Source organism: Ranitomeya variabilis, chromosome 3 (genome assembly GCF_051348905.1).
Source record: "Ranitomeya variabilis isolate aRanVar5 chromosome 3, aRanVar5.hap1, whole genome shotgun sequence".
NCBI lineage: Eukaryota > Metazoa > Chordata > Amphibia > Anura > Dendrobatidae > Ranitomeya > Ranitomeya variabilis.
Genome location: NC_135234.1, coordinates 625255113 through 625269779, shown reverse-complemented (window position 1 = coordinate 625269779; position 14667 = coordinate 625255113). Strand labels below are relative to the sequence as shown.

The 14667-nt window shown below is 43.2% G+C and overlaps 1 protein-coding gene across 3 annotated transcripts in view; it reads right to left on the bottom strand.

Annotated features, from left to right (window-relative positions):
• The window catches only part of CACNB3 (calcium voltage-gated channel auxiliary subunit beta 3), a 313828-nt gene that overhangs the window by 55922 nt on the left and 243239 nt on the right, over window positions 1-14667 (bottom strand). For all 3 annotated transcript variants that reach the window (XM_077297463.1, XM_077297462.1, XM_077297464.1), the window contains exon 2: window positions 1963-2085. In XM_077297463.1, coding sequence (XP_077153578.1) covers window positions 1963-2085 — 123 coding nt within the window. The remainder of the gene's footprint in view (window positions 1-1962; window positions 2086-14667) is intronic.

The following is a 14667-nucleotide window of genomic DNA, read 5'->3' as shown; positions in this document are numbered from 1 at the left end:
TAAAACAGATTGGTGCCTCAAACCAAACAAACAGAGGCCAGCAAGAAGTAGGACAACGCACAATTATAGGATGAAGAAAGCTATCCACTATAACAATTGATATCTATTGGTAATGTTGGAGTACATATACAATCAACAGAAATGTTGTATATTCTCAATTAGGAAATAATAATCCTATATTAGCAACTAAATCTGTCTGTGTTGCTGGTATGACAGATGTGAGAGATATGGGAGCATATCCACCACTCCAAAAACTATTACTAAGGGCACGGTTCAGCCATCAATAGAAAAACACATAGCCACTACAAATGCATAGTCCCTTCATATACCCATGCACACAAAAACAGCACAGTACCCATTCCTCCACATATTACCTAGATGCGTGTCCACCAAAATTTCACTGCCAAGTGGCAGGCTGAGCCTCCGCACCCCGACGTGCGATTCGCAGTTGCTTCTTCCTGGGGGTGTGTCCATTTACAGGTGTCATATGACTTATACCGTCACGCGGCCAATCAAAATAGAATGGGAGGAGCTACACCATCATGAAACCAATGAGGGTAGGCGGGTGTGTCTATAAGCAGGCATCATATGACTCATGCCCTCAAGCGGCCAATCCAATTCAAGTGGGAGGAGCTACTCCGTCATACCACCAATGAGTGCAGGCAATAGGGTTTAAAAAGTAAGTGTGAGTGTAAGGTAACATACTGACTGCTTTACGAGTGCAAGATGGCGACACCGACGCCTGCATTATGAATAGCTGATCAGAGCATGAAGACCCCTCACAGGACACCCCGGAGCATGAGCATAACATTAATTCAAATCTGAAAATAAAGATCAAACAACAACCACAAGATGGATTTTATCAACCAGGTATCATTTTAATCAGTATAACAGTGCCGACCTGACACTGTCTGTAGGTTACTGTGCACAATCCTGCTGACAGGTTCACTTTGAGAGACAGATTGGCTTTCCGGAGACAGGTCCTAGGAAAGGACGCCTAGCCACGAGACCTCAAGCTTATAATGCAGAAAGGTAATGGGCTTAGAGCAGGACTGAGAGACTGGGATTAGTGAAGGGTCCTGAGTGGATGATCCAGGACGCCAGTAGTGGAAGAAATAGGACACAGAACCGCTGAAGTAAAGGAGACTTGTTGATCAGGACAGTAGTGCTAAAGCGGGGTTGTGGTGAAGTATGAGAAACATGGGACACAGAGGTCCCTGGAGTATACTACTAGGGAAGGATACTGTGTATAAAATGCTTCATGCTGCAAAGAAAACGTTCATAAGACTTTGTACCATCTATCTCCTGTATATAACCCTTATCAAGTTTCTGTTTAGTAAAGAGTTCATTTCTGAAAGGTGGTCTCCATCACTGAACTGTAAAACATTTGGTCCTGCAAACCAGAAACATCAATTATATGTGGCCTGCACTGCCCTCACAACACCCAGCAAAGACCTCCACTTTCATGTAATGTGCTGGGGAACCCGTGCCACGTTATACCAATATCCAACAAAGTTCTTCAGGATCAGTTCAACACAAACATTAAAAAACAAGCTAATTTGCTGATCGCTGGGGTTAGGACTACTGGAATCCTCAATGATCCAAAGGTTCAGGCTGTGGAGTCCTGCGTACAGGGCTCTGCAGCCCCATCTTGAATGGAGCAGAGGTGTGCTTGCTTGGCCTCTGGTCCATTTATGATCAATAGGACTACCAACAGTTACATTTCAATGGTTGAGGGATAACACTTTTAAAAATGGAAGCCTGAGGGATGGTGTGATTTAGAGATTTACAATACATAAAGATTCTGTAAAACTGTCTGCAGAGCTCTTAGAAGATAAAAGCCTTAAATTACCATATAATTGTAAGAGAAAACAAATAATAACATGTTTCAAACACATTATGGAGATTCATTACAAAATGTACAGCAAACGCTTTATGACAAAAATGTAGCTGGGTACATACCCTGGCTCTGTCGAGCTGTTGCTGAGCCTGCCTCTCCACCTCGCGGCGGGCAGCCTCCCGATCCTCCTCCAGTGACACGTCGGAGTCTAACGATGGACGACTTGTGTAGGAATCAGCTGAACCCTGCAAAGAAAACATTTTTTGAAAGGAATTATTCCTTGGGTTGCCATAAATTAATTTTACATTTGGATATTCTGAGATAAAGCATTCAATGCAGAATACTTTACAAAATACACATGAAATGCATTGTCAGTCAAAACCAAAAGCAAGACCCTAAACAGCAAAACTATGCGGCAACATGGGAACAAGACAGATGAACAATACCAAGGCCCAAGTTAGAGAAGTGCACAATGCTTAAAAACCTTAGCTAGGTTTGTCAGATTTGTTAGGCACAGGAAACTTGCCACTAAAACAATTTGCCTTCAAATGTATTTAAAACCAGCAGTGACGCTCATGGGCACAAATGTGAAACCTCTGGTAAATGGTTGTGGCCTGTGTGATACCATCAATCTGTTCTCGGCTCTCATATAATGACATGTCAAGACAAGACTGATCTTGAGTAAGTACACCGTGATCTCTTCCTACAGACTTGTGCACACTACCACATTACAGCTCCAAGGTGTGCACTGCTGTAACAAGGACCAAGGTCCACAGCTGCCTACCCCTTTCAGGGGTATCTATACAGAATACAAAATGCTCCATCAGATGCCATATTTTAGAAATATTTCCTACTAAAAGGCACTGCCTCTATAGTGCGGAGTTGTATGGTCACTATATCACACCGTGGCATGCTAGGACTTTGTACTTCTGTAGAGGCTCCATGTGCATGAAGCCTCTCCTGACCCTGTGTCAGTAACAAGAGCCACCCAAAAGCAGCCAAAAAAGGTAGAACTGCCAAAGATATCCATCCTCCCAAGTAATAACACCCAGAATGAACGTTCTTCTTTCACGCATAGCTACAGAAAAGGAGTGTTTCCATGAAATTTGTCCCAGTGTTTAAAGGAAGTGAATTTTTTAAATGATGTGTATATGAAAAAAAAGTACTTTACTTAAAAAACAAAAATGCTGATCTAGTGTTTTTTCTTCTACTTTATGTATTTTAATACAACTACGGGCTGCAATATGAATTTACTTCTGTGTAATGTGCAAGTGCATAACTATTCCACAAAGCAGATACAGCTTGAGATAATTGTCAAATTACTTTTGGTCCCTTTAAAAAGAGGCAGCTACATATTGAAGAGGTGTCATTCCTAAACTCTTACTCCACGCTGCAGCGATCGGCATCGTTGTCGATATCGCTGCAGCGTCATTTAGTGTGAAGGTACCTTAACACTAGCATCCACCAACACAAGGGAGGTAACCTTACTTAGCTACATGCTCTGTATATCACAGGGCCATCACCAATAGTCTAAAAATGGGCTACATTTCCAAACCTCGTGAACTACTGATAAATCTGGAGAATTTCAGACTGTCTAGAATAAACTGTGATCATAAATGGCGTCCTCTCCTTTTCTTTATATTTCTCTCTCTCTTCCTCTATATAATATAGAACTGTGCAAAAAATCTTGGTAAAAAATGCTACAAAGTAAGAATGCTTTAAATTAAAGTACAAGGTTAATAAACAAAAAAGAAATCTAAATCAAATCAATATTGGATGTGACCATTTGGATTTTGTTTATTGATAAAAAAAATAAACCATTAACACTTCTATTTTTGAAAGTGGTTTTACTTTGCAGCTTTTTTTCCATTCCTGCCTAAAACTTTTGCACAGTACTATTAGTAAAATATATAAATATTAAAGTATTCTTTTCATGCATTTTAAATATACATATATACAGTATAAATCATATTGAAAAAAATGAAAAAAACTTATATTTAATGTTATTATTTTACAACACAATCACTTTAAGACTGATCCTTCATCATATGCTACAAATCCCAATGTAACAGCTTCCACACACAACCATCTCCTAGGACAATGTTTTAACAAGCACAGATTCTTGGTTGGACCTGTTCCCATCATAAACAAAAGTTCCTTAAGCTCTGCTGTAGAATAAATGATAGTCCTTTTTTCTGGTACTCTGCAAATTTCTGCATCTTTAAAAATAGATGTGACTCTTAAAAATTGTATTTTTATCTTTACATAACCAAGATGAACAATTCACAAATGTGCAAGATAAGCAAAGTTCATATTCCACAAGCAATAATGATCCATCACAATAAGTGTGTATCGCAGAAAACGTGATTGGATACAGTCAACTTGAATTACGTGTAATCATTAGGAATCATTATTAAATTTCATTCTAAAATGATGACAATTGACAATCAATAGGAAGATGAAATATTATTCTGAAGGCTTATCAGATGCCAATAGATCATGGATATTCAGCGTTTGTATTGCTGTGTTTTTTCTCGCAAATAGGACACTATTCTAAGAGGAGTGTTAGCTGTCCCTTTGTGCATTTAATATGGCTGATCTTTATTTTCAATTGGTCTATTGCCAGGTATACAATACTGACAAAACTTTATCAATAATTAATACTTCTTCCTACAGGGCAATTTACTAAATCATATGTAGTAATTGAAAGAATACACCCATAAGCCTTATAATGAAAGGACCGTTCTCTATTGGATGTGCGCATCTATGGACTTATTGTGTTTCATTGAGCCACAATTTGGAGAAATGTAGTGGAGTTAAGTTAACCAACTAATACAGTTGTGGCCAAAAGTATTGACACCCCTGCAATTCTGTCAGATAATACTCAGTTTCTTCCTGAAAACGATTGCAAACACAGATTCTTTGGTATTATTATCTTCATTTAATTTGTCTTAAATGAAAAAACACAAAAAGAATTGTCCTAAAGCCAAATTGGATATAATTCCACACCAAACATAAAAAAGTATTAGCACTGTTCGAAAAATCATGTGATGCTTCTCTAATTTGTGTAATTAACAGCACCTGTAACTTACCTGTGGCACCTAACAGGTGTTGGCAATAACTAAATCACACTTGCAGCCAGTTGACATGGATTAAAGTTGACTCAACCCTGTCCTGTGTCCTTGTGTGTACCACACTGAGCATGGAGAAAAGAAAGAAGACCAAAGAACTTGAGGACTTGAGAAACCAAATTGTGAGGAAGCATGAGCAATCTCAAGGCTACAAGTCCATCTCCAAAGACCTGAATGTTCCTGTGTCTACCGTGCGCAGTGCCATCAAGAAGTTTAAAGCCCATGGCACTGTGGCTAACCTCACTAGATGTGGACAAAAAAGAAAAATTGACAAGAGATTTCAACGCAAGATTGTGCGGATGTTGGATAAAGAACCGCGACTAACATCCAAACAAGTTCAAGCTGCCCTGCAGTCCGAGGGTACAACAGTGTCAACCCGTACTATCCGTCGGCATCTGAATGAAAAGGGACTGTATGGTAGGAGACCCAGGAAGACCCCACTTCTTACCCCGAGACATAAAAAAGCCAGGCTGGAGTTTGCCAAAACTTACCTGAAAAAGCCTAAAACATTTTGGAAGAATGTTCTCTGGTCAGATGAGACAAAAGTAGAGCTTTTTGGGCAAAGGCATCAACATAGAGTTTACAGGAGAAAAAAAAGGCATTCAAAGAAAAGAACACGGTCCCTACAGTCAAACATGGCGGAGGTTCCCTGATGTTTTGGGGTTGCTTTGCTGCCTCAGGCTCTGGACTGCTTGACCGTGTGCATGGCATTATGAAGTCTGAAGACTACCAACAAATTTTGCAGCATAATGTAGGGCCCAGTGTGAGAAAGCTGGGTCTCCCTCAGAGGTCATGGGTCTTCCAGAAGGACAATGACCCAAAACACACTTCAAAAAGCACTAGAAAATGGTTTGAGAGAAAGCACTGGAGACTTCTAAGGTGGCCAGCAATGAGTCCAGACCTTAATCCCATATAACACCTGTGGAGAGATCTAAAAATGGCAGTTTGGAGAAGGCACCCTTCAAATATCAGGGACCTGGAGCAGTTTGCCAAAGAAGAATGGTCTAAAATTCCAGCAAATCATTGTAAGAAACTCATTGATGGTTACCGGAAGCGGTTGGTCGCAGTTATTTTGGCTAAAGGTTGCGCAACCAAGTATTAGGCTGAGGGTGCCAATACTTTTGTCTGGCCCATTTTTTGAGTTTTGTGTGAAATGATCAATGTTTTGCTTTTTGCTTCATTCTCTTTTGTGTTTTTTCATTTAAGACAAATTAAATGAAGATAATAATACCAAAGAATTTGTGATTGCAATCATTTTCAGGAAGAAACTGAGTATTATCTGACAGAATTGCAGGGGTGTCAATACTTTTGTCCACAACTGTAAATGGTGTAAAGAAGAGTAGAAAGGTGATAAATATGCAAAATGTCATGATCCAGACTGGGTTTTGAGTCCTGTCTTCCCTTTTCCTGGTCTGATTATGTCAGGGGCTAACTTTTCTCAGCCTCAGTCTGGTCTCAGGTTTGCTATTAAGCCCCCCTTGTCCTGCAGATCATGTCAGTTATAGTTTCTGCCTAGTGCTGCTGTAGCTGACTCTGATTGCTCCTATTTGTCCTGCTGCGTTTGCTGTCTGAACCTGTGCCTCTGTTTTCCCCTGTTCCTATCTAGACTCTGTTTCCCTTTAGTGTGTAGACTCCTGTTATGACCCAAATGGCGAGGGTCTCAGAGGAACGTGGAAGTCTGCAGAATACAAAAATCCAGCTCATAGGGCAGTGGTAACTGGGTTGACCATATATCTACTCCTAACGCCAACACTAGAAGTAGCCGGGGATCATTCCTACGTTGATTCTAGATGACACGCGCCAGCCGGAGAATCTAGCTACCCCTAGTAGAGGAAAACAAAGACCTTTCTTGCCTCCAGAGAAGGGGACCCCAAAGCTGGATAGAAGCCCCCCACAAATAATGACGGTGAGGTAAGAGGAAATGACAAACACAGAAATGAACCAGGTTTAGCACAGAGAGGCCCGCTTACTGATAGCAGAATAAAGAAAGGTAACTTATATGGTCAACAAAAACCCTATCAAAATCCACACTGGAAATTCAAGAACCCCCGAACCGTCTAACGGTCCGGGGGGAGAACACCAGCCCCCCTAGAGCTTCCAGCAAAGGTCAGGATATAGATTTGGAACAAGCTGGACAAAAATACAAAACCAAAACAAATAGCAAAAAGCAAAAGGCAGACTTAGCTGATATAACTGGAACCAGGATCAGTAGACAAGAGCACAGCAGACTAGCTCTGATAACTACGTTGCCAGGCATTGAACTGAAGGTCCAGGGAGCTTATATAGCAACACCCCTAACTAACGACCCAGGTGCGGATAAAAGGAATGACAGAAAAACCAGAGTCAAAAAACTAGTAACCACTAGAGGGAGCAAAAAGCAAATTCACAACAGTACCCCCCCCCTTAGTGAGGGGTCACCGAACCCTCACCACGACCACCAGGGCGATCAGGATGAGCGGCATGAAAGGCACGAACTAAATCGGCCGCATGAACATCAGAGGCGACCACCCAGGAATTATCCTCCTGACCATAGCCCTTCCACTTGACCAGGTACTGAAGCCTCCGCCTGGAGAGGCGAGAATCCAAGATCTTCTCCACCACGTACTCCAACTCGCCCTCAACCAACACCGGAGCAGGAGGCTCAGCAGAAGGAACTACAGGCACAATGTACCGCCGCAACAAGGACCTATGAAATACATTGTGAATAGCAAACGACACAGGAAGATCCAGACGAAAAGATACAGGATTAAGGATTTCCAATATCTTGTAAGGCCCAATAAAACGAGGTTTAAATTTGGGAGAGGAGACCTTCATAGGAACAAAGCGGGAAGAAAGCCATACCAAATCCCCAACGCGTAGTCGGGGACCCACACCGCGGCGGCGGTTGGCAAAGCGCTGAGCCTTCTCCTGTGACAACTTCAAGTTGTCCACCACATGATTCCAAATCTGCTGCAACCTATCCACCACAGAATCCACCCCAGGACAGTCAGAAGGCTCCACATGACCCGAAGAAAAGCGAGGATGGAAACCAGAGTTGCAGAAAAAAGGCGAAACCAAGGTGGCGGAACTAGCCCGATTATTAAGGGCAAACTCAGCCAACGGCAAGAATGTAACCCAATCGTCCTGATCAGCAGAGACAAAACACCTCAAATAAGCCTCCAAAGTCTGATTGGTTCGCTCCGTCTGTCCATTAGTCTGAGGATGGAAAGCAGACGAAAACGACAAATCAATGCCCATCCTACTACAAAAGGATCGCCAGAACCTGGAAACGAACTGGGATCCTCTGTCTGACACAATATTCTCAGGGATGCCGTGCAAACGAACCACGTTCTGGAAAAACACAGGAACCAGATCGGAAGAGGAAGGCAGCTTAGGCAAAGGAACCAAATGGACCATCTTGGAGAAGCGATCACATATCACCCAGATAACGGACATGCCCTGAGATAGCGGAAGATCAGAAATGAAATCCATGGAGATATGTGTCCAAGGTCTCTTCGGGACAGGCAAGGGCAAGAGCAAACCGCTGGCACGAGAACAGCAAGGCTTAGCTCGAGCACAAGTCCCACAGGACTGCACAAATGACCGCACATCCCTTGACAAGGAAGGCCACCAAAAGGACCTGGCCACCAGATCTCTGGTGCCAAAAATTCCCGGGTGACCTGCCAACACCGAGGAATGAACCTCGGAAATGACTCTGCTGGTCCACTTATCCGGGACAAACAGTCTGTCAGGTGGACAAGACTCAGGCCTATCAGCCTGAAATCTCTGCAACACATGTCGCAGATCCGGAGAAATAGCTGACAAGATAACTCCATCTTTAAGAATACCAACAGGATCAGCGACTCCAGGAGCATCAGGCACAAAGCTCCTAGAAAGAGCATCGGCCTTCACATTCTTTGAACCTGGTAAATACGAGACAACAAAATCAAAGCGGGAGAAAAACAATGACCAGCGGGCCTGTCTAGGATTAAGGCGTTTAGCAGACTCGAGATACATCAGATTTTTGTGATCAGTCAAGACCACCACACGATGCTTAGCACCCTCGAGCCAATGACGCCACTCCTCAAATGCCCATTTCATGGCCAACAACTCCCGATTGCCCACATCATAATTTCGCTCGGCAGGCGAAAACTTCCTAGAGAAAAAGGCACAAGGTTTCATAACAGAGCAACCAGGGCCTCTCTGCGACAAAACGGCCCCGGCCCCAATCTCCGAAGCATCCTCCTCAACCTGAAAGGGAAGTGAGACGTCAGGCTGGCACAAAACAGGCGCCGAAGTAAACCGGCGTTTCAACTCCTGGAAAGCCTCCACGGCAGCAGGAGCCCAGTTAGCTACATCGGAGCCCTTCTTGGTCATATCCGTCAAAGGTTTCACAATGCTAGAAAAATTAGCGATAAAACGACGGTAGAAGTTAGCGAAGCCCAAGAACTTCTGAAGACTCTTAACTGACGAGGGCTGAGTCCAATCAAGAATAGCTCGGACCTTGACTGGGTCCATCTCCACAGCAGAAGGGGAAAAAATGAACCCCAAAAAGGGAACCTTCTGTACACCAAAGAGACACTTTGAGCCCTTGACAAACAAAGAATTTTCACGCAAAATTTTAAAGACCAACCTGACCTGCTCCACATGCGAATCCCAATTATCAGAAAAAACCAAAATATCATCCAGATAAACAATCAAAAATTTATCCAGATACTTCCGGAAAATGTCATGCATAAAGGACTGAAAAACTGAAGGCGCATTGGAGAGCCCAAAAGGCATCACCAAGTACTCAAAATGACCTTCGGGCGTATTGAATGCGGTTTTCCATTCATCACCTTGCTTAATGCGCACAAGGTTGTACGCACCACGAAGGTCTATCTTGGTGAACCACTTGGTACCCTTAATCCGGACAAACAAGTCAGACAACAGCGGTAAAGGATACTGAAATTTGACAGTGATCTTATTTAAAAGCCGATAATCAATACAAGGTCTCAAAGATCCGTCCTTTTTTGCCACAAAAAAGAATCCCGCACCAAGAGGGGAAGAAGACGGACGAATATGTCCTTTCTCCAAAGACTCCTTGATATATGAACGCATAGCGGTATGTTCAGGTACCGACAGATTAAACAGTCTTCCCTTAGGAAATTTACTGCCTGGGATCAAATCTATAGCACAGTCACAGTCCCTATGAGGAGGCAGTGCACTGGACTCAGACTCACTGAAGACATCCTGATAATCAGACAAATACTCCGGAACTTCCGAAGGCGTAGAAGAAGCAATAGACACAGGCAGGGAATCCCCATGAATACCACGACAGCCCCAACTTGAGACTGACATAGCCTTCCAGTCCAGGACTGGATTATGGGTCTGTAACCATGGCAGCCCTAAAACAACCAAATCATGCATTTTATGTAAAACCAGGAAACGTATCACCTCGCGGTGTTCAGGAGTCATGCACATGGTAACCTGTGTCCAATACTGCGGTTTATTTGCTGCCAATGGTGTAGCATCAATACCCCTAAGAGGAATAGGATTTTCTAATGGTTCAAGAGTAAAACCACAGCTCTTAGCAAATGAGAGATCCATGAGACTCAGGGCAGCACCTGAATCTACAAACGCCATGACAGGATAAGATGACAGTGAGCAAATCAAAGTTACAGACAGAATAAATTTAGGTTGCAAATTACCAACGGTGACAGGACTAACAACCTTAGCTATACGTTTAGAGCATGCTGAGATAACATGTGTAGAATCACCACAGTAGTAGCACAAGCCATTCCGGCGTCTATGAATTTTCCGCTCATTTCTAGTCAGGATTCTATCACATTGCATTAAATCAGGTGTCTGTTCAGACAACACCATGAGGGAATTTGCGGTTTTTCTATCACATTGCACTGAATTAGGTGTCTGTTCAGACAACACCATGAGGGAATTTGCGGTTTTGCGCTCCCGCAACCGCCGGTCAATTTGAATAGCCAGTGCCATAGTATCATTCAGACCTGTGGGAATGGGAAAACCCACCATAACATTCTTAATGGCTTCAGAAAGGCCATTTCTAAAATTAGCGGCCAGTGCACACTCGTTCCAATGTGTCAGCACGGACCATTTCCGAAATTTTTGGCAATACACTTCAGCCTCGTCCTGCCCCTGAGACATAGCCAGCAAGGCCTTTTCTGCCTGAATCTCAAGATTGGGTTCCTCAAAGTAAACCGAGCGCCAGAAAAAACGCATCAAGATCAGCCAATGCCGGATCTCCTGGCGCCAGCGAAAAAGCCCAATCCTGAGGGTCGCCCCGTAAGAACGAAATAACAATTTTTACTTGCTGAGCAGAATCTCCAGATGAACAGGGTCTCAGGGACAAAAACAATTTACAATTATTCACGAAATTCCTAAACTTAAACCTGTCTCCGGAAAACAGTTCAGGAATCGGTATTTTAGGTTCTGACCTAGGATTTCTGATAACATAGTCTTGTATGCCCTGCACACGAGTAGCCAGCTGGTCCACACTTGTAATCAAGGTCTGGACATTCATGTCTGCAGCAAGCATAGCCACTCTGAGGTAAAGGGGAAGAAGAAAAAAAAAACTCAGAATCTTCTTTCTTATAATCCCTCTTCTGCAATGCATTAAACATTTAATACTGGCCTGGCAAACTGTTATGACCCCAATGGCGAGGGTCTCAGAGGAACGTGGAAGTCTGCAGAATACAAAAATCCAGCTCATAGGGCAGTGGTAACTGGGTTGACCATATATCTACTCCTAACGCCAACACTAGAAGTAGCCGGGGATCATTCCTACGTTGATTCTAGATGACACGCGCCAGCCGGAGAATCTAGCTACCCCTAGTAGAGGAAAACAAAGACCTTTCTTGCCTCCAGAGAAGGGGACCCCAAAGCTGGATAGAAGCCCCCCACAAATAATGACGGTGAGGTAAGAGGAAATGACAAACACAGAAATGAACCAGGTTTAGCACAGAGAGGCCCGCTTACTGATAGCAGAATAAAGAAAGGTAACTTATATGGTCAACAAAAACCCTATCAAAATCCACACTGGAAATTCAAGAACCCCCGAACCGTCTAACGGTCCGGGGGGAGAACACCAGCCCCCCTAGAGCTTCCAGCAAAGGTCAGGATATAGATTTGGAACAAGCTGGACAAAAATACAAAACCAAAACAAATAGCAAAAAGCAAAAGGCAGACTTAGCTGATATAACTGGAACCAGGATCAGTAGACAAGAGCACAGCAGACTAGCTCTGATAACTACGTTGCCAGGCATTGAACTGAAGGTCCAGGGAGCTTATATAGCAACACCCCTAACTAACGACCCAGGTGCGGATAAAAGGAATGACAGAAAAACCAGAGTCAAAAAACTAGTAACCACTAGAGGGAGCAAAAAGCAAATTCACAACAGACTCCCTGGTTTGACTGGGCATGTATCCTGACCTGTTTCTGTCTTTTGTCTCATCCGCTCCTGACTGTTACGGACCTCCTCGCTTGTCTCTTACCGTGAGTTTGCTTATTCCTTTGGTACTGCGCTACAGTCTAGGATTTGACCCGATGTGTTTGGACTATTTTGCTGCCACCTGTGGTAGCCTCACTGTTGCACTGCAGGTTAGCTTTGTTTAGGTACAGACCTTCTTCCTCTCTACTGCCATCTAGTGAAGCCTGCACCTATTATTCACCGAAACCCAGCACTACATAATCAGATAAATCTTATATAATAAAACATAACCTTTATTTTAAATAGAGATAAGAAACAACAATCACAATCTAAAAAACCGTCCACTGTTTGGCTGTAGAAAAGATACAGGGTGCATGGAGTCCCTAATGTCAAACTGTCTAAGCCCTACCTTGCTGCGGAGGTTGGCACCCTATAAGACCTGCGCAATGGCGCCCCCGCTCAACGTAGGCTCCCCTAACTCACCCTCAGAGACCCTCAAGTGAGAGAAGATAGACAAACAGCAGACCATTCAAACAGACAAACAAATAAATAAGTATACTCTATATTAGGGGCACTGAATAATGATAAAGTGCAAAAAAGTGCTGTAATAATTTTCAATGACACGCACCAGAATTGCACATATCCCCATACGGCCTATAGCCAAATATACTGTACCTAATTGCTCACTAGCTGCCTGCGGGGGTTGGCACCCTAGATGTCCTGTGCAATTAGCGCCCCCGCTCCCGTTGTCTGACCCTAATAAGCCATAAGACCGCCAATTGGTCAAAAACAAATATATACAAAGAGGCAGGTCGAGCATACAGTACTTAGTGTAGGTACACCATAGCCCCTAAATATAAACATATACAAATAAGACAATTTGCATTATATCCCCAATGTCTTTAAATAATGCATAAACATAGCACAATAAATATGCTCATCTCAGTATGTTTATCTCGACGCGTTTCCCTGAAATCAGTTCATCAGGAGACATACTAGAGAGATAACAAACTTATCTGAGTGAAGGGTAAGAAGATAGATCACTTCAGAGGAGATATACGATATTGTAGTGGGGAACGATATCCATCCCTGACCACCTGTTCATAACAGCCTTATGTGTGTAATATGCACTCTGCTTTATATACCTGACCTCCTCGTCGTGTTGAATCAGCGTCCTACGGTGCCCGCCAGTGTAATCATTTCCGGGTTTCCTCTCTGCGCAAGTGTCAGTTTCCGTCTTCCTTCCCATTGGCGTTCCTCACTTGGAACGCAAGTGCGTGTCATTATACGCATGTCCTATAGTTACTGGCTTGAAATGCAAATGCGTGTCACTCTGCGCAGGCTCAATAGTTAATTATCAGCCAGAGTTACATTTCACCAGAACGTAACAGCGTACCTCACCGCGCAGTCGTACTAGCGCTACAGCTCATGTAAGCTCCTTACTTGCAGATGCGTGTCATTTAGCGCAGGCTGCATAGCTAGGTATTAGGAATGGCGTACACTGGAATACCACAGAGTACCTCATCACGCAGGCACTAGCGCTTATAAATCATTCTTCAATACAATCATATTCTTAAATACAGAATTACCCAGGGGCATATATTGCCTAAAGAGGACCACCATTTCACAGCAAAATACACATGACGCTGAAAAAAACAACCAAAAAACCTCCCTACCATTAATTAGAGTGTGCACTAGAAAATAAATCAATAAGAATAAAACTCATCTACAAATTGGGAGAATGTCGATACCCCACCGGACCATAACACAAGCACATCGTCTATGTACCTACCCCAAAATAATATTTGGGGTCTCCACCAGAAGGCATTGTCCTCTCCAAAAACTGATAGGTCCTCCCACCAGCCCTACCTCTCTACCTAGTGTGAGAATTCTGACTGACCTACTCAGGGAGAACGAGAGACCCTTGGATGTAGGCCCATTTACTGACCTTAAGCCTAAGAGTGTCAGAATGCCCCCTCAGGAAGGTCTTGATAGCACTGAAATATTTACCAGATTGGTGATCAAGGACCTGGAAAAAATCAGTGCTATAGGTGATGGGTATCATTCTAATCTGACGAGAGCAGAGAGGGAGGCATTGGATGGTTTGGCTGCTAATAAGGATTATGTGTTTAAACCCTCAGATAAAGGGGGTAACATGGTGATATTAGATCGAGAGCAATACCAGGTGATGTGTAATAACATCCTTAAGGACACATCTACTTATAGACCTCTTAAAAAAGATCCTACTAATGAGTTTATGGAGGACTTGAAAATA